Source organism: Amphimedon queenslandica, unplaced genomic scaffold, assembly GCF_000090795.2.
Source record: "Amphimedon queenslandica unplaced genomic scaffold, v1.1 AMPQUscaffold_13492, whole genome shotgun sequence".
Classification (NCBI taxonomy): Eukaryota; Metazoa; Porifera; class Demospongiae; order Haplosclerida; family Niphatidae; genus Amphimedon; species Amphimedon queenslandica.
Window position 1 is genome coordinate 13169 of NW_003546272.1, and position 18830 is coordinate 31998.

The following is an 18830-nucleotide window of genomic DNA, read 5'->3' on the forward strand; positions in this document are numbered from 1 at the left end:
CATTACAGTTTTTGTTGTTGTTTTCTAAACAAGTTTAATTAAAAATTTCGCTTTTTGGAATGAGAGAAATAATTAATAAAGAAATAAATTATTAATAAAAAATATGTTTTTTTTGACCATGCAACAATAACAATAATAATTAATTAATAACAATATATTATTCACTAATATCTAATAATAATAATAATAATAATAATAATAATAATAATAATAATAAATTATCTTTCTACATTGTTTCATATTTTAATAAAAAGTCTAAGTTTCAATATTTTACAGAGAAAAGCAGAGAGAAAGAGGGTGAGAGAGAAAGAGAGAGAGAAGTCACATGAATTTATCTCTCCCTACCAAGGGAACCCGTTAAGAAGGGAACGCATTAGGAAGAGCTACTTCCTTCCCCGAACTCTCTTCATCCTCTTTCTTTTCTTTCAAGCTTTTCTCCCTCACGTTCAAATTCGAGTAGTTCCCAGACATCATGTCGATCGATCTGCACCGGCTGTAAGAGAGAGTGTTAGTGGAGCCCTCACTTATCCTTTGTATAGGACACGGAATGTACTCGCGATACACACGCTCGAATGCCGGGAGTACGTATATGGGATACTCTATGTAAAACGGGCACTCCATTTCGCTGAGCTTCTCGGGTTTGGGGACCTTGAAAGAAATGACTTGATTGGAAGAAGAGGAGGAGGAGGAGGAGGAAGAGGAGGGAGAATGGGCAACGTGTTGACCGTTGGTGGGAGTGGTTGAGAAGGTAGGGAAGGCAGGAGTGATGTCGTCTTCAACTTCGTCTTCACTCTCGCTCTCACTGCAGGATATCAAAGAGTAGAAGTAGTCATCGGGATCCTCTTCTTCTTCCTCTGAGTCTCCCATGAGGCGGGAGAGATTGACCGAGTTCTGTCTCATCCCTGCTCTGAAAGTCGGTGGTATTTTAGAACAAGGAGACTGTACTATGTGTCCTATACTGTTGCTCAGTGGAGTCCGGTATCCATTCTGTGTTCCGGCTATGGCTTCGTTGAGGAGCTTACGCTGGAGCTGTTCCTCCTGGCGTTTCTTCTGTTTCTCAACCTCCTCAAAGTATCCGTGATAGCGACTCCTCAGTTTCTTGTGCTGATAGAAGACCATGCTCAGTCTTGTCGGGAGATGTCTGTTTGGTCTCTTGATTGCTGTTGTGGCATGAAGCTCCTTCTTAGCACACTCTATCAGGATTGAGCCGTGACTCAATGCCAGAGCAATACCACCTGATACAGCATAGACCCTCTCGTTCCTCTTGACTGGGACGGGCGGAGCCTGTAGCTGGAACTTATTGGGTCCGTTTAGCTCGTTAGTGGCTGGTTGAGTGGGCAGTGCAGCCCCACCCACTGGCAGAGTAGAGGAGGCGGGGTTTGCATCGATATTGTTATTATTATTAGTCGTTGGGATATCTGATGTTAATATCGAGTCAAAGGGATGAGAGAAGGAATCATTCATTCCGGTTGGATATAAAATAGGTCCACTACCAAACGCTGGGGGTGTGGCTCCTAATTTAGGAGGTGTGGTCACTGGTCCGTTCAGCTTGTTAAGAGGATGAGTGAAGTGATTGATGAAACCGTTTCTTTGAGGATGAGGAGGAACAGCTGACGAGGCTCCATGTGCCCCCTCCTCCATCGGCTGCTCGCAGGATGGTGGGCGTGTATCGGGAGAGTCACTCACTATGTAGCAGTCGCTATCAGAGTCGGTGGAACTGTCTGTTGCTATTAGCGCCAGGGGACGAGGGGGCGTGTCTAAAGGACGTGGCAAAGCTCCGTTTTTGTAGTCTCCGAAAGTGAGCCCAATCGGACCGTTTCCATGAAAACCGTTGCTATAACGACCATCGTTTTTGGTAGGGGTGTCAACTGGAGTGGGGGTAGAGCTACGGAATGTTATGGAAGAGGAGAATGATTCTGTTTTGAGCTCTTCCTCTTGATTCATCTCTCTTTTAATCAACAGCTGAGTGGGCGTATCACCACCAAGTATAGAGTTAATGGAGAACGGATTATTGTTATTCCTTGGCCCCTCCTCCCCTCTCTCCCTCTTTACATCTGATGGCGGTATCATGGTATTCAGAGGTGATTCCAGTTTGAAATGGTTTTGAGTGGGCGGTGGAGCTAGGACCGGTTGTACAGTGACTGGCGGTGGTAGTTCAACTTGTACTGGCCTCACTTCAACTCCCGGGACTGACTGAGGAGGAGGATCCTTGAGTCTATAGAGGGGAAGACAATGGATCTGCTCTCCGGTGTCCTCTTTAACATATTGATCAGGATACACACCTTCTTTTAGTATAGTCACAACCTAGAGAGGAAGGTAGAGAGGAAGGATAGTTTTAGTTACATAATCACACACAATAATATACACACGAGATTGTACTGATTGTACTGTAGTAGTAGTATGCCAATTGTACATGTACATGAGTTATAATTAAAGAGGGAAAGAGAGAGGGGGATCACATACCACGGTTGCTCCTCCATCAGGCATGTTGTGTTTATCATAATGACTGTGGGCACAGTAGTCCATACAGCAAGTCATTCCTGAAAATGGTTTTTCTGGTCCTAGGCCAATCCTGCACTCTTCTCCTGAAGCCTGTGTAGCTACCTACAGGGAAAAAGGAGAGGGATATGGTTTAGTTGTGTATATGTATCTAATGTTTTTGTTGTTTTTTCTCACTTGATTTGAGTAAGCTTTGGGTGCCAGTCTCTTATACAATGGAGCAAGGTATGTAGCTAGCTCATCAACATTACCTTCTAGCTCAGGCTCCTGGTAAGAAGAGGGAGAGAGAGAGAGAGGGAGGGAGAGAGAGAGAGAGAGGGAGAGAGAGAGAGGGGGAAAGAGAGAGAGAGGGGGGGGGAGAGAGAGAGAGAGGGAGGGAGGGAGAGAGAGAGAGAGAAGTTTTACATACATGTATGTGTCACATTTTAATGCCATACCTTCTCTGGTACTTGTAGTTTGAATTTACGTGGGATCTTGCTTTTCCCAAACTTACAGCCATCATAGTACACACTCCATGAGCATCCAAAGGAGTAAGAGGCTCCATGAACAGTTTTATCATCCCCTTGACAGGAGCAAGTTTTACTACAGTGGTAGTGAAGAGAAGGAGAAAAGATACATCAATGGAAGTATGTTTAGTTGCTTGTGTTACTGACATATGTACATGTACATTTATGTACTAGAAATTTATATGTACATGTATACTACACTCACTCTCTCTCTCTCTCTCTCTCTCTCTCTCTCTCTCTCTCTCTCTCCTCTTCTTTTGTACATGCATGAATATTGATAGCATTAGAGATTAAAGGGAGTCTTTCATATACCACATACAGCAAATGATAACTCTATGATATCTTTGTGACCATTATGAATGATACCTTTGTGACTTAACTTCCTCTCTCTCTTTCTTTTTATCTAATGACATTTGCTATGTACTCAAACATTACAAACACACACACACATACACACTGAATCAGTATCCTGTTCACATTATGTAACTGTCTACATAGCTGTCTGTCCATCCCACTCTCTCTCCACCTCTCCCCCTCCTTTCTTCTCCCTCCCTCCTCTCTCTCTCTCTCTTGGCCCATCAAAATTCTCAAAAATGTCTTTCTTTGGAAACTATAATTTGGTACAGCATATTAAAGTGTCATGCCAACTATCATTAATAACCATCAATAATCATTAATATCCATTCATAACTATTAATAACCATTCATAACTATTAATAACTGTACCTGTCATTAAATTCACATTTCCTAGGTGTGGGGAACCCATTCTGAGGCAGTATCTCAACCAGTTTGTTGTACGTGTACCCAGCTCTCTCAGGAGTGAGTGCGTCCCAATAGACGATACTAACCACGGTATACTGCTCATCACAACTGTGTCCAATATGGTGCCTGTACAGTACCAGGAACTTCTCCTCTTTTGATTTCCTTCTAACAACCTACACAATGTCAGTTAGTAGAAGATAAGGTAAGATTATAATATGAGAGAGAGAGAGACTGTTAAAATATTTGAGGTCCCACGTTATCGACTGCTTACATTAGTCGCTCACAAGATTTCATAACTCTGTCAACCGATGGTTATTACAAGTGCGTGTGTCGTTAAGTGTATATACATGTAGTTTTTACACACTAAATGCTACATGTGCATGTACATGCACAATACCACGTAACACCCTACCCTAGTGAATAGTATAATGAGTAATTGTGTACATGTACATATAGTGGTGGCTAAATTTGTATGGTAGATTGTGGTTGAAACCTTTAATTGCAATTAAGAGTGTTGTGGGCTTGTGTGCATATACTATGATGTATTGGATAAGCTATATATAGTATCTGTGACTATATTTAGTAAGTAATGATAATGTATCTTTACTATATCTAACAGTGCATACACACACATATTGTAAATTGATACAGCTTCTTTCATTCCTTTCTCTCTCTCTCCCCCTCTCCTTTTTCTTACCCATTCAGCAGTTGGACAACCTTCTGATGTCTTTGCTTCAATGCCAGTATATGTGATCTAATAGACGAGAGAGAGAGAGGGGGGGGGAGGGATGAGAGAGAGAGAGAGAGAGGATGAGAGAGAGAGAGAGAGGGAGAGGGAAGACAAAAAAGGGAGAGGGAGGGTCAGGGAAAGAAGAGGGTAAGATTACACAAGTAAATTCTTCTAATGACCACAAAGTTTATACTACATGAAAGTCACTGCCTCCAGTGCTATACAAGAGACTAGTAATAAATATGCATGGCCACTCCTTTATAAATACTATAAATCCATGCACTTAATAGACAAATGGAAAACAAAGAGGCTGTGAGATTTTGCCATGAGCAAAGGAACAGAAGAAGGTTAGAGTACATATACATTCTTAAGTAATACACATATGTACACTATATATGTACGTGTACATGCATGATATTTTTAATGGCACCTCTAACTACTCCCAAGTGTTTTTTGGCTATTACAAGTCAACATTGCATGATAAATAGACTCTCTTCCTCTTAGCCTTTTTCTCAGAATAGCAAGTAACTATGATATCATGGTCTCTGCAGTCACACCATTACCGACAGTCAATCCACACATACAAACCACTTCAAAGGACTAACTCATAATGTGGTGGAGACATTAACCCTTATACTCTTAATGAGTATCATTCCCCTCTTTCCCTCTATACTCTAACCTCTGTCACGTACATGTACATGTACATGTACAATATGTACTTGAACAGCTGATCTATACCACTATCTCCCTCTCTTCTCCCCTCCCTTCATTTGTTCCTCCTCTTTGAAGCCAGTTCGATACATAACAGCTACTTAAATCCTTAAACCACAGTTTATATACAATCCCTGCCTCGTTGATGTATGCAGGCTAAGGACGATCTCTCGTGTACATGTACATGTATCTATTTGCGTCTTTTCAAAACTCTCTATTCTCTCTCTCTCCTCACCTCGAGCATCCGGAGTTCGATACCAGTTACATTAAACCTGTGTATAATAAGTAAAATAAAAATACTCATAATATTATTATTCATCATTATAATTATGTCACCTCTTTTCCAATGTCTCTCTCAATGTCTCTGGCGTAGACCCGGCACCAAGGTGAGTATAGAATATCCCATCGTCCGACCCTAATAGACAAGACATGAGAGAAAGAATATAAGAGGATTCACACGCAGCTAAGTACAGTAATTATGCTCTTCAACAGTTTCCTTAATGGCGTTGGCATAGTTACTAGACATAATGACATCCGTGCTAAACATAATAAGACATTGTGTCCAGCTGGTACTGCCCATATGTAACCCGCTCAAACGTAATAACAAACACATATACGCTATTTGTTCTTTGTATTTGTTGCGTGACACAAGTTTACAATAAGTTTGCATGCTAAAATGTCAAAGATTGCTGAGGATTGATAATTTTGAGGAGGACAGACAAAAAGGTGGGTAGGAGGAGCGTATATTTTTAGTCTGTTTACATTGCTGGTCCTACCTCCAACCATAGGAATGTGAATAAAGGACATATCATTATACGTTGTACCTACAATGACATATTTGAACTAATTACACTCACAAATAATGTGCCCATTAAAGAGTATGACTAGTAATAGTACTAGTTTGTAATATGGAGTTACAGCAAAAATGTGTGTGAGAGAGAGGGAAGGAGAGAGAGAGAGAGAGAGAGAGAGAGAGAGAGAGAGAGAGAGATGGAAAGGAAAGAATAAGATTAGTGTTGTCCTATTAGACTGTTATCATTTCCTTCTGACTCAGTTTGTCAACAATGTCTTTCAAGTTAGGCCTTACAGTAGAAGGAAAGAGAGGATCACTTACCAGGGCAGCCACAAGGAGGTGGCTCTCTGCTCTTCTTACTTGCTCCAGTTCTCTTCTTCTTTTTGGTAGGAGGACAGAACTGAAGAATGAGGGAGAGAGACAAGTAGAGGAAGAGGGAGTGAGAGGAAAGAAGAGAAAGGTCACAAGATGTTTGTTGTGAACATAGCAAGGTAAACAAGGGATTGTGATTGTTTATAAAGTTTATGTTAATATTATGTACTAGTAAACATCTCCAAATACACATAATACATATTTATACAGAGTGTGTGTACATATACATGCTACACCAACCACATCAGCACATACACACACACACACACACACACACACACACACACACACACATACATGTATACTAATATTGTAATGTCAGACAGTGGTGGCATGTATTTGCACTATTTTAATTAGTGGTGTCAACAAAATCCTTACCAATGAAGTCAATTTAGCATTTTAAATTTTTCTCACTTCAATTTCTCTCTCTTTTACTCTCATTTTCTAGTCTTTCTCTCCACTCTCTCTGATGACCTCTCTCTCTCTCTCTCTTCCTCTCCTCTATCTCCTTATTTGCTGTAAAAGCCTGACACACGCAATAAGCTTGATAACATTATCAAAGGCTCAAATTCATATAAAAGCCACAAGAAACATTGTCATCCTGCAAGATGATACAGGAACATTTAACCATGTACAAACAGAGACCCATTATGCTATTAAATGGCAGCTGCTATATGTTTAACATGGATAAACAGGCAGGTGACAAACTAACACATCTCGATGATGGCAACGGCAACGGAGGATAGATCCATCATCATCGGCTTAAAATATAGGCTAGGCTTTTAAAGAAATCCAGATATTCAGCTGCCAAATTTGTTTATCATTATCTGGCAATAGAATTAGTCTTTGATATACTTACTCTGTCATTGAATACATGTAGCTCCTCTCTGAAGACTCTGCTGCTGTTGCTCATGACAACAGGTTGAGAAGAAAGAGGAGGAAAAGGCTTTTCAGTCCCAACAACTGGAGTTGGTGTAGAAGTACTGTACTCAGTGGTTGGGGTAAGTCCACTTATAGTCACACTGCTGCTCCTCTAAAAAAATTTAAGAGAGACAGAGAAAGTGAGAGAAAGAAAGATGTGATTAAAATGAATTGTATGAGGCGTGCGTGTGTTTGTGTACACTCGAAAGTGTGAATAACTGCAAAATGAGACAAATGTGAGAATTACAGAAAATCCATCAATGGTGTCTATATCATTCAGCTGTACATATCAACACTTTAAATAGTCTGTCAAGGAGCATGAATGGGACAGACTTGAATAGCTCTACATCAGCTGCAAGTTGTGCTACAGCTTACGCTTCTCTCACTCTCTTGACGAATACTCTCTCCCTCTCTCCTTTCCATTCTTCCCAAAAGCCCTCTCTCCTCCATTGAGTTGCTCCTACTTCGAAAACAACCTTTCATTGCCAACGAATGATTACAAATTGGGAATAAGCCCATAATCAAATTGAAGGCAAAATAATGAGTCGATAATTTATCCAGTTTCCTTAGAATCTCTACAATCATGTCACACACACACACATACATGTACATACATGTACATAGTCACCACACACACACACAATCACTCTTTGATTCAGATGTAAATAGCGTACACACGCACACAAGAGATGGGCATTCGAGTACACGTGGACACACATGCACGTGTGTACGTCATAAACACTTTTTCATCCAATTTTGGGATTGTGGCTTCCTAATTCTGTGTAACTATGACAACGTCGTTCAAACATGCACACACAGACTATGATCGTGGGGGATTGTGGGAAGCTACTCATACCTTATTAACATAACATATTAGTGAGAATGAGTGAGAGAGAGGAGGAGAGAGAGATATGCATGTATGTATACAGAGTGGGGGGTTTTTGAAGGGGAATACCCTATTTTGACAATCATCAAAAAATCCAAAAAAAAATCTTGTAAAAAGAGGCTAAGGAGTAATAATTTATTATAAGTGCCAGGCAAGAGCTGACAGGGAAAACTACACTTGACATAAGAATTGTTTTGATATATACAAGTTTACAACAATGGAGAGAAAGAATTGCATGTAAAACACAAGTGCTTCCTAAGTGCTTGTAGCCCTGAAGGGCTTGTAATTTTTTGCTTACCGGTCTTTGTGTGAGAAGGTCACATCTTCTTTCCTTGCAAACTGAATTGGTGGTGTTTGGGTTTGTACAAACGACGCATCGGCCACAGTTGTCTGTTTTGAGACAGCCAGGACACTGTCCACATCTTTTTCTTCTCGTCCTCTTTACTGGCAGAGGGACAGTGGTGGTCTGCTTTAGTGGGGACGGTGAAGGAGAAGGCGAAGGAGGAGGCTGGTGGAGAGAGAAAGGATTAGGCAGCTGAGGAGAGTTGAGAAGACCGTTGGGTTGGGAAAGAGAGAGTGAGCGAAGGGGAGAAGAAAGACCGGGTGTGTTGCTGAGGACCGGAGACTCTAAATTCCTATGATCTGTTGGCTGCGGTGTCCAATGCTGTGGCAAATATAGACTAGTAGTTGCTGCTGCCATCATCAGAGGACTGAATCTCCTTCCATCAACGTTTATGTATCAAAAAAGTGCTGAGTGAGTGAGTGCGTGTGTGTGTGCCTAGCAGTAGAGCAGCACAATGAATAAGATTTTATTTCGTGAATAAGCTTGATATTCCACTCTTGAATTTCAAATATAAATATTATAATAGCTCTGATCTCTTTCCTGATGAAGATTTCTTCAACATTCTTCGATGGTGACTTACAGTTATATAGTATATGGATAGCACAGAAGTGAGAAGAACTGATGAAGAGTGAGAGATGGAGAGACTCTTCGCATAAATACTGACAAGAAGATAAAGAGAAACTGAGAAAGTCAAGGAGAAATGGTAGGGGGAAGGAAGATATCAGTAAAGAGGAAAAAGCTACTATGTAATGAATTCCATTGGTGCACCGGTGCGGCGCATTACATTTTTGTAAAGTGGGCGGTCTTTTCCGCGAAAAGGAAAATGCTTACGCAGCTCAGCGAGGGAAATTCTAATGCGCATGCGCGAGATATTGCTAATTAATTATTCATTAATAAGCAGGCTAATTAGTTAATTAATAACAAAGTGGGCGGGCTCCTGGCCTGTGCAAAAATAATTATGGCATCTTCTTCGAGCGAGGACGTTCCCGTCCTCTCGATGTCCTACCAGCAGCTACAAGAGAGAAAGAGACATGCGAGAGCAGTCCCTTATGACTCCTCGTCCTCTGACGACGCCAGATCGAGACCATTCCCTCGTTCCAGCCCCAAAGCTAGAGAGGTGGGCATTAATTGGGAGAAGGGGTCTCAGCCCGACCCAAAAGGGAACAAGAAATGGATCGACTGGTTGAGTAATGAGAGACGATTAGATAGACTCTGCTCCAGGTGGGCTGGCTCTTCCGATCAGCTCGAACAAGTACTTCAAATATGGTAAGTGTTCTTTGGCCCCGCCTACTCTAACCACGCCTATTTCAGTCGTACGATGGAGTCAAAGACAAAGGAGCTTTTATCGGATCCTTCGTTTAAGGAGGAGGTAGCCGTTAGGGTCTGGAAGTCCTGTCATTATAAGATACTGGATAGGCTGAGAAAGTTTTGCAAGCAGTCACAGACCAGCGTTGTGAAGACAAGTGGGTGACTCATTGTTTTATGTAACAAACACCATTTTATGTCTTTTTTCTTCTTCGTTCTTTCTTGTTTTTCTCCTCTCTCTCTTTCTCTGTCTCTGTCTCTGTCTCTGTCTCTGTCTGTCTGTCTCTCTCTCTAGGCATGGTAGCTGATTTAGAGTCATTCTTAACCAACTCTTCTCAATTCTACTCTGATCTCATCAATGTCTGTCAAAAGACGTATCAATTCGATCTTCAGAAATTTATAAGTGACGGGAACTTCACTTTTGATTCAAAAACTGAAAGGAATAGGGTAATTGAGCTATGCATGTACATGTATATGTACATGTACAGCACATGTACATGTACAGCACATGTACATGTACTCGGAAGTGTCTTACTGGATGTAATTGCATTAATTTTCCTAATTTGATTTATTTATGTATTTTTTCAACCCTGGGACCGGCTTTGGAAATTTGATTTAAAATTGAAAACATTTTGAGTAAATAGTTCACTGTTTACTCCCACTAATTTGATTTTGATTGTGTAAAATGCGATGCCGCCTGTTTCCACTACACAATTTGTCCCCACACATTAGTTCCAGTAATCATAGTGCATTTATAATCATGACAGCATTTTGCTATAGAAACAATAATAATATTGCATAATAGTTTACTCTGTTATTATTATTATTATTATTATTATTATTATTATTATTATTATTATTATTATTATTATGTGTTTGTGGTTGTGTGTACAGGTTAGGTTGGCTGTGAATCTCATTCATCACTGCTACCTTTCCATTGGTGATTTGAATAGATACACTGAGGAATTGAAGGAGACACCAGATTGGTCTAAACCTAGAATGTTAGTCTACTAAAAACTTTCTCTCTCTCTCTCTCTCTCTCTCTCTCCCTCCCTCCCTCCCTTCCCTCTCTCTCTAATTTGCTTCCTGGACTTGTGAAGACATTACTTGAACAGCTGCTTAACATTTGTTAACAGGAGCAATACTACAAATGTTTCACATAATTCATTACTATGGTTGCATAGTTTTTTGCATTGCTTTTGGTGATATTTTGTGATTTAATTATTATTATTCTATTCTCGCTTGTCATGTCTACCCATCACACACTGATATGTCTGTCTTTGTCAAAATCATCTATTATAATCTAATTAATGATTTTTAAAAGTTGATTATAAGTGTATGCCTACAAGGGTATGCAATAGATTAATGCATTTTAATTTTATTATATTTTTAGGTATTATTTAAAGTCTCGCGATCTCATTCCAAGAGACGGAAAACCATACAATCAGTTAGCAGTGATTGCCATTAATTCAGTTAGTTTATACAACTTAAATGCTATTAATCTGAAAGCCTTTTCCATACATGTACATGTACATGACTACATGTACAGTGCTTGTACATACATGCAGCATAAGGACGTCAATAATGTACATGTACACATGTAGCAAAAGTGTATGTACATGTAGTTGAAGCCAAATTTTAAAAACCATGATTAGAATTTGTAATGATTATTTTCAATTGCACATTGTTTAATATAAAAATTGTGATTAGATTACAATCATGAAAGATCATTTGAAGACTTTATCTCTTCATCTCTCTCTCTCTCTCTCTCTCTCTCTCTCTCTCTCTCTCTCTCTCTCTCTCTCTCTCTCTCTCTCTCTATTATATAGCACAGGAGATTAGATGCTGTTTATTATTATTGCCGCAGTCTCTGGACTAAGAACTCTTTTCTCTCGGCTCATGATAGCCTCATTGGCCTCTTGGACGAGACGGCAAAGAAAATATCTACCTCTGCTAAGGTGGGGGTCAAACTAACCCCGCCCACTTTTACCATGTAATTACAGGATGAGTTTAAAAAGCAGCAAGCTGCAAACAAATTCACACCCACTAAGAATGATGAAAGCCACTCAAGGGAGGTATGGATCATGCCTGGAAGAGATGACAAGCTGGTGTCTTCAACTGAAAACGGGAGAGAGAAAGAGGAGGAGTCTCAGTTGGACTTTCCTGAGGTACGTGTGATTGGTTTTTTAGCTTACAAGTTGTTGTGTATTGCAGCTGTCAAGGAGACTTACCAATCAGTTCTTGTTCGCCCACAGTAAACTTTTCACTAAAATTGGGTCAGTATAATGTACTGGGAGGAGAGAGAGAGGGAAGGAGGGAGAGAGAGAGAGAGAGAGAGAGAGAGAGAGAGAGAGAGAGAGAGAGGGGGGGGGGAGGGAGGAAGTTAATAGAGAAGGGGCAGTACATAGTGTCAAAGTTGAGAGGTAAAGATACGATCAAAGTTAAACAGTCTTTTATTTACTTTTAACTGTTTAGGGACATCCTCATAACATTTTCAATTTCATTTTGTCTCATCATTGCTATAATATAAACTTGCAGCAAGCTTATGATGCTTGCCTTGATATAAAAACGCTTAGAATAATATTTTAACTTTATTTGTTGTTTTTTTAAATAATTATTTTGTCTATTTAGGATTGAGGAGTTCCCACTTGTACTGTCTAACATGATTTCTTTGTTGGACAGTTATTTAATAAATAATAACGAGGAAGAGAAGGAGCACCAGTTGGTGGCCTCTGTCAGTAGAGATGCTTCAAAGATACTGAAAATGACAACCATTAACATTTCAACCATTCATCATATCCTCCAGAATAAAGGTATCGTTTTACTTCTGCTTTCCCCTCCCTCGCCTTCTGTGGGTACTGTAAGGGAACCTTCCTTTTGTACATGTACAATTGTACATGTACATGTACATGTACATTTAGATGTACGTGCACATGTACATGCAGAGTTTCCCACAGAATTTTGGTATAGTTCTCATCTTGTCAGTGGATTGTCAAGTCGTTTAAAAAATTTGGGCAAGAGAGTCCTGTATAATGGTACAGGGTATTTCGACAAAAAATTACAAAGAGAGAATTCTCAATTTTAACAATTTTTCCGATATGTATACATGTTTTTTATGTTCTGTATCAACGTTAAGCTGATTCCCATCAAATTTGGATTTTTTTATGAATTTTTAAAGTTGCTCCAAATGCCATGTACTGTATCATAGTACTTGTCAGCTCATGAAGCTCATGCTGTTTAGCTCACTTAGCATGCTTTGTGGGAAACCTGTGTACATGTACATGTACATGTTATTACTGCTTCATTTAGCTCTGATGTGTGTATGTAGTACCATGCTATTGATATAATAATTCCCCACACACTGTGTGTGTACTATTTTCTATTGAGGATACCAGCTTAATGGAATTTATTTTGATAATTATTATCTCTTTCATTTTCTGCTTTACTAATTCATTAACACACACTTTCTCTCTCTCCCTCTCTCTTTTCTCTCCTTCCCCCCCCCCCTCTCTCTCTCTCCAGATGATCTTCATTCTCAAACTGTCACCCTGTCTCTTAGTCTCTGTCTTTCTCTTCAGTTCATTATTTCTTTGTTGAACTCAAGTCACTCTCTACTAGCGTCTTACAAAGAGCCCGTTTCCACGGCGATGGTGGGCGGGGTCCTTGATGACCCTGGTCTGAGTCGGCTCCTTGTTAATCTTGCAGTGACTGTCCCCTCGCTGAGGGTGTGGTTTAACTGGGTATCGACCCACGTCAAAATATGGGAGCCACTCCTCGGGAGAAACGACCTCTTGAAATAGTAAGGAATTAATTATGTGGTGCACACTATATGTACATGTATATACATGAATTATATATTTTATATTTTATAAAATTATAAATTAATTTATAATATAATAAAAATTCATTATAATTATAAATATATAATTTATATTTTTATTTTATTTGTTATTTTATTTTAGTTTTATATTATTTTTATAATTTATTATTTTTTATATTATTTTTTGTTTTATTTTTTATTTTAATTTATTTTATTATATTTTTAATTTTTATATTATTTTTGTATTTTTATTTTATTTTTTAGTTTTCACACATTTTTTGGTCAGTTGTCGTCCCTGATCAATAAGACCCAGTCATTCTTACCCCTGCGTATTCCTCCTCCAAGTAAGCCACGCCCCCTACTGATCACATGACCTATTATTCTCTTGACAGGTTCGTGTAGATTGAGTTGTTCCAAGTACTGGGAGGATAAGATGCTCGCTGGGTTTTCCTGTTTGACCAGTTTGGCTAACTTGTCTTATGAGGACACCCTCATTACCCCTGATCTAAACCAACTCATTCAAGAAGTAATGGTTTAAAATTATTACTATTATTATTATTATTATTGAACCCAAAAACAAAAACTAATTAGAGCTAATAATAGAGAAAAACAAAAAAGGGAAAGGAGAGGGAAGGCCCTATGAGGAAAAAATAAAATAAAAATAAACCAAAGAAACTATACATGTATTAAGAAAAGACTAATAATAAGGAAAGAAGAAAGAGTCAGACCTGCCCATCCACGTCGGGTGGAAGAATAGGGGAGCGGCTCAACCACATATTATTATTATTATTATTATTATTATTATTATTATTATTATTATTATTATTATTATTTTATATCCTTTCTCCTTTTTTTCTTCAGCAAATACTGTTCCAGTCTCTCTCTCGCCTCTCCTTACTACAATATGAGGTTACCAGTAGATCCTCTCTACAGCATTTCTTATTTTATGATTCCTCGTCTAATGAACTCTCTGTCCTCTTTGGGTCACTTACTTCATGTACTATACCTGAAGAGAATAACGATAGGAAGCCATCTTTAATAGAAGAAGAGGAGGAGGAGGAGGAGGAGGAAGTGGTGAAGGATGAAATTAATAATAAAGAAGATACCATTGATGAAGCTCCTACTGGTCAAATAACAGAAATTGAGAAATTAAAGGTTAATTATATGTATTGAGGATGTACTGTATTTATTCCTTTTCTCTCTCTTTATCAGAAAGAAAAGGATCGTCTTGCTCAGCAACTACAAGTACACGAGGAACAGAAATCAGCTGCTAAAGTTAGCCCATTGTCCAATCCAAACTTAGTCTCACTCTCTTCTCTCAGTCTCTGATAGACAAAGCTAAGAGCACTCATTCTGATGAGGTCACTGTTAAACCAAAGTACCTCATACCTGATACTAACTGCTTCGTGGACTCATTCCAGCAACTGATGGCTATACTGGAGTCTGGCCACTTTGTAATAGCAATACCACTCACTGGTGAGTCAGGACTTGTACTGTTAATTCTTTTTATTGTTGTTATTGTATTTCTGTAACTGTTGTTACTGTACTGTTCTTGTTGTTGTTGTTGTTGTTGTTTTTATTGATGTTTTTATTGTTATTTTTGTTGTTAGTTATCGGCGAATTGGAAGGATTAAGTAAAGACAGTGATCCAAAGCGTTCAAAGCCATCATTGTAAGAGTACACATCATACTACACAACACTCACACACACACAGTACTTAATTGGCTCTCCCTTTGTCTCAGGGATGCTGTGACTTATGTTAAGGAGCAGCTCTCGGTCGGCAGCACTCGTCTAAAAGCTCTCACTTCTCAAGGTAGCATCCTTTCCTCATTACTGACCACCTCTGAGTCCATACAAGATCAGGTGAGACAAACCATAGAGGAGGGAACCAGCTTGATCTCTTTCTTTTTTATTTCCTCTAGTCTTGTAATGATGATATTATTCTTTCCTCCTGTGTTGCTCTTCACAATCGTCTTGACGCTCCTACTTCTTCTCCCTCCCTCTCTCCTCTTCATTCGGTTGTACTGTTAACCGATGATCGTAACTTACGAGTTAAATCTCACGTCAGTCGTATCCCTGTACGTAGCATCGATCAGTTTGTTGCCATGCTCTCCTCCTAATAATGCCGTGATATTAATGGTAGGACAATAACCCCCCCCCCCCGACCCTCAACCTGTTTTTAAAAACTCACTTCAATGTAATTATATTTTTTAGTAAACACACAACAGTTCTTATAATATTATTATTATTTTTCTGTCACAAAATTTAATAATAAAGTTTTTATACAGATAATAATACTATCATTAATAATAATAATAATAATAATAATAATAAAACACGAAATCAACAGCATAATAATAAAATAGCAATAATAATAACAAGAGTACACACAATAATTAATACAACAACAATAATGAATCCTACTAGTTGACAACAGTTACCAATCTTCGCCCTCCTGGTCACCATCACTATCATCGCCTCCTCCTGGTTGAGGTGGTGGCGGTATCATGGCTGCTACCTTATCCATCATGCTCCCTCCCCCAGTGCTGGGCGGAGGGTCGTCTCTCTTGTCCCGCCCACTCATTGCTTTCCTTCGTCTACCGAGAGCTGCCGAAAGGTCACCCAAGAGGTCGCCTGGTGACGATTGTGCAATCTCCTCTTCTTTTTTTGCTTTACGAGCAGTCTTCCTATCCTTGGAGCTTTTAAGGCCAGCTTTACCTGCTCCTCCTGCTTTACGTATGGCGGCCATTAGATCAGCCCTACCATCACCTGTACCGCCAGCGTCACCAGGAGGAGGAGTACCTTCATCATCATCATCATCATCTGTAACAAGAAGCCATGAAATATACTACAATATACTAAGGTATCCTGATTACCTGAATTAATTGAAGGAAGTGTTGGCATGGTAGCAATAGGCTCGGGAGGAGGGGGAGGGGGAGGAGGAGGAGGAGCACCTCCACCAGCTAAAGGAAAATAATAAATAATAATAATGATAAGTACAAAACTGACTGTCTCCGCTAGGAGGAGGAGGGGGAGGAGGAGGAGCACCGGAAGGATCAGTGCTAACAGGTGTATCAGTGATGGAGGGTCCAGCAAGATCAGGCAGATCAGGAACATTGGCCATAGAAGGAGCTATAGAAGGACCTCGATCATCATCATACGTAATATCATCAGCTATATGAGAGAGGAAAGGGAGTGACATGGGCACTTCAAGCTCAGGGAGATCAGGCATGACAGGCTGGTATATGGTGCTGTCTTGTGGTGCTCTCTCCAGCTGCTCCCCATGGAGTATACTAGAGGGAGCCTCGTGTATCTCATCCGTGTCTTCCTCTTTCTTTCTAGTCTTCACTTTGACTCCTTCCAGTGGATCCAGGAGGACGTATTTGCGATAAGGGTTCTCCGATGAGTTAAAGAGAAGGAGAGAGGAGACGGAGGGAAGGTGACGAGGGAGAGAGCCAAGACCTTCCCCAAGGACATCAGAGTCTTCGATTGATATACCTATACCATAAAACACCGTTTAAACGTAGGTGGCCCAGTAATAAACAATTATTACTTTCTATTGAAGCAAAAAGTACATTAATGACACTATTACTCTCTCTCTCTCGTACCTTCTCTTGCTTTTTTCTTTGTGCTTTTATGGAGTGATGGCCCACGGTGGCGTTTGGCCTTATCAACTATAGTGTCCTTAGTGACTTCTTGGAGTCTTAGGGTAATTGGGTTACGGTTCTTTCGGACATGTTGAAGACGCGGGTCAATGTCTTGGAACACGGTGTGATAGTCCGTGAGTTTTGTGGCACCGGGAAACTTTGGTGAACAAAAAACCTAAAATAAAAACAATTAAAATATGAGACGGAACTATTTATAATTGGTAGCAATAGTGTCGCAAATTACACATAACATTTTCCTGGTTGCCTCACTTGAGTTGCTTTGGTACTGCTGCTCCTTATCCGGTCTATCTTTGCCTGTGCCACGTTGATCCTCTCGTTAATGGCTATCAGTTGGTCTCTGTTCTCTCCTACACGAAAGCTGATCCGACTGAATATATCATTAGCAACAGCATCTAGGTACTCCAGGGCGTCCACCACCTGCCTGATGGACTCCTCTTTCCTCATGTCTGGGAGAATTACTGGGACGTGATAGGATTGGGAGGACATCTTGGCCTCCTTTCAAACCAGCCACACCTCTCACGTGACCACACCTTCGCTTGAGTCAGCCACCCACGCATAATAAATGCTATAAATACTGTAAAAACAAAAATACTCTTAAAATGCACTGGTTTTTGTATCAAAAATGATCAGTTGATCATGTCTATAGTTTGGAATGATGCACATTTGGTTGAGTAAGGGCCTTAACAGTTGAGAAATAAAGAGCATTCTTCAATTCACCCAATGTGTTTCTATCAAAGTTTTCTTTAGCTGCTTCTTCACCTTGAGCACTATGCTAAAATCCTGTGGGGAACCCTAATTATGATGTCCTTTTGATGAGCGAATGTTGTTTTGTTTCAGGTGGTTTATTGTTCTATCGCTCAGCAAACAATGTGATATTATGCTCAGGAGATGAGAATGGATTTATTAGTACTAAATATTTTGAAAAAGTATAAGACATAACTAAAGGTGTCAAATTAGACTATTAATATATAATTACAATTATCATTTTTATAATTATCATTATGACTGTGTTGTAGTTTGTAAAAGTGAAAGAAACAAATTTAAAAAGCATAACTGTGCAGATTGTATGCTTCATATCAGTTGTTAGTAGGTCAATCATATTGCCATTCAAAGCATTGTGTTTTTGGTTTATTCAAAGTCATCAAGCGATAGCCGGAGGCTCCCCTGAGGGAAGAGGTCTGGAATTAAATAATAATTCAAAGACACGGGAGCAGTTCCTACCTCATCATACTACTGTGAAAGAATATCTTGCTAGTACTACCACTACTACTACCATAGATATTTACTCTAATATCTATGCTACTACTAGGTGTGGTACACCACGCCTCTATAATTTTTTTGTTTGGACAAAAATAATTTTGATTGACGAAAATTTGAAGCTATACGGTACACACGTGCATTCACGTGACACAAGTGAATGCACATGTGTATTCACGTGTGTCAGGTTAGGCACTGTTTCGACTATAGAAATCCATATCATACAATGGCTGAAGCTGAACCTTGCTGTAAAAGAC

At 39.6% G+C, this 18830-nt stretch overlaps 3 protein-coding genes and 1 long non-coding RNA gene across 4 annotated transcripts; 1 reads left to right on the top strand and 3 right to left on the bottom strand.

The window, feature by feature from the left end:
- Positions 1 to 179: 179 nt before the first annotated feature.
- On the bottom strand, positions 180 to 9358 carry LOC100632527 (methylcytosine dioxygenase TET1-like). The gene is made up of 11 exons (XM_019993496.1): positions 8479 to 9358; positions 7233 to 7406; positions 6323 to 6401; positions 5545 to 5623; positions 5444 to 5480; positions 4465 to 4521; positions 3732 to 3940; positions 2937 to 3081; positions 2677 to 2766; positions 2464 to 2604; positions 180 to 2304 (listed from the first exon to the last, which is right to left on the bottom strand). Exons 1-11 carry the CDS (start codon positions 8881 to 8883, stop codon positions 358 to 360), a joined length of 3363 nt encoding a protein of 1120 aa, XP_019849055.1. The 5' UTR covers positions 8884 to 9358; the 3' UTR covers positions 180 to 357.
- A 68-nt stretch (positions 9359 to 9426) lies between these two features.
- On the top strand, positions 9427 to 15912 carry LOC109580413 (telomerase-binding protein EST1A-like). Its single transcript, XM_019993497.1, has 18 exons — positions 9427 to 9789; positions 9835 to 9986; positions 10124 to 10275; positions 10723 to 10829; positions 11222 to 11300; positions 11658 to 11786; positions 11832 to 11996; positions 12043 to 12104; positions 12460 to 12641; positions 13351 to 13627; positions 13913 to 13992; positions 14041 to 14174; positions 14510 to 14803; positions 14861 to 14923; positions 14971 to 15124; positions 15259 to 15319; positions 15391 to 15511; positions 15571 to 15912. Exons 1-18 carry the CDS (start codon positions 9482 to 9484, stop codon positions 15766 to 15768), a joined length of 2718 nt encoding a protein of 905 aa, XP_019849056.1. The 5' UTR covers positions 9427 to 9481; the 3' UTR covers positions 15769 to 15912.
- Positions 15902 to 17852, bottom strand: LOC100639687 (WAS protein family homolog 1-like). Its single transcript, XM_019993498.1, has 5 exons — positions 17566 to 17852; positions 17257 to 17470; positions 16658 to 17146; positions 16525 to 16611; positions 15902 to 16471 (listed from the first exon to the last, which is right to left on the bottom strand). Exons 1-5 carry the CDS (start codon positions 17800 to 17802, stop codon positions 16086 to 16088), a joined length of 1413 nt encoding a protein of 470 aa, XP_019849057.1. The 5' UTR covers positions 17803 to 17852; the 3' UTR covers positions 15902 to 16085.
- Positions 17853 to 18199: 347 nt separating this feature from the next.
- LOC109580409 (uncharacterized) lies at positions 18200 to 18637 on the bottom strand. Its single transcript, XR_002184232.1, has 2 exons — positions 18538 to 18637; positions 18200 to 18494 (listed from the first exon to the last, which is right to left on the bottom strand). It is a non-coding gene; the product is annotated as an uncharacterized LOC109580409 (long non-coding RNA).
- Between the last annotated feature and the right edge of the window lie 193 nt (positions 18638 to 18830).

Excerpts from the sequence above, each read along its gene's own strand:
- LOC100632527 (XM_019993496.1), bottom strand. The coding sequence starts at position 8,883 with ATGATGGCAGCAGCAACTACTAGTCTATATTTGCCACAGCATTGGACA. Across the intron at positions 4,522-5,443 it reads TCGAACTCCGGATGCTCGAG|ATCACATATACTGGCATTGA; the intron begins GTGAGGAGAGAG and ends CTCGTCTATTAG. Across the intron at positions 3,082-3,731 it reads AAATGTGAATTTAATGACAG|TAAAACTTGCTCCTGTCAAG; the intron begins GTACAGTTATTA and ends CTACCACTGTAG.
- LOC100639687 (XM_019993498.1), bottom strand. The coding sequence starts at position 17,802 with ATGTCCTCCCAATCCTATCACGTCCCAGTAATTCTCCCAGACATGAGG. Across the intron at positions 17,471-17,565 it reads GCAGTACCAAAGCAACTCAA|GTTTTTTGTTCACCAAAGTT; the intron begins GTGAGGCAACCA and ends TTTTTATTTTAG. Across the intron at positions 16,472-16,524 it reads ACTTCCTTCAATTAATTCAG|ATGATGATGATGATGATGAA; the intron begins GTAATCAGGATA and ends TTCTTGTTACAG.
- LOC109580413 (XM_019993497.1), top strand. The coding sequence starts at position 9,482 with ATGGCATCTTCTTCGAGCGAGGACGTTCCCGTCCTCTCGATGTCCTAC. Across the intron at positions 13,993-14,040 it reads CCTGCGTATTCCTCCTCCAA|GTTCGTGTAGATTGAGTTGT; the intron begins GTAAGCCACGCC and ends TTCTCTTGACAG. Across the intron at positions 14,804-14,860 it reads CAGAAATTGAGAAATTAAAG|AAAGAAAAGGATCGTCTTGC; the intron begins GTTAATTATATG and ends TCTCTTTATCAG.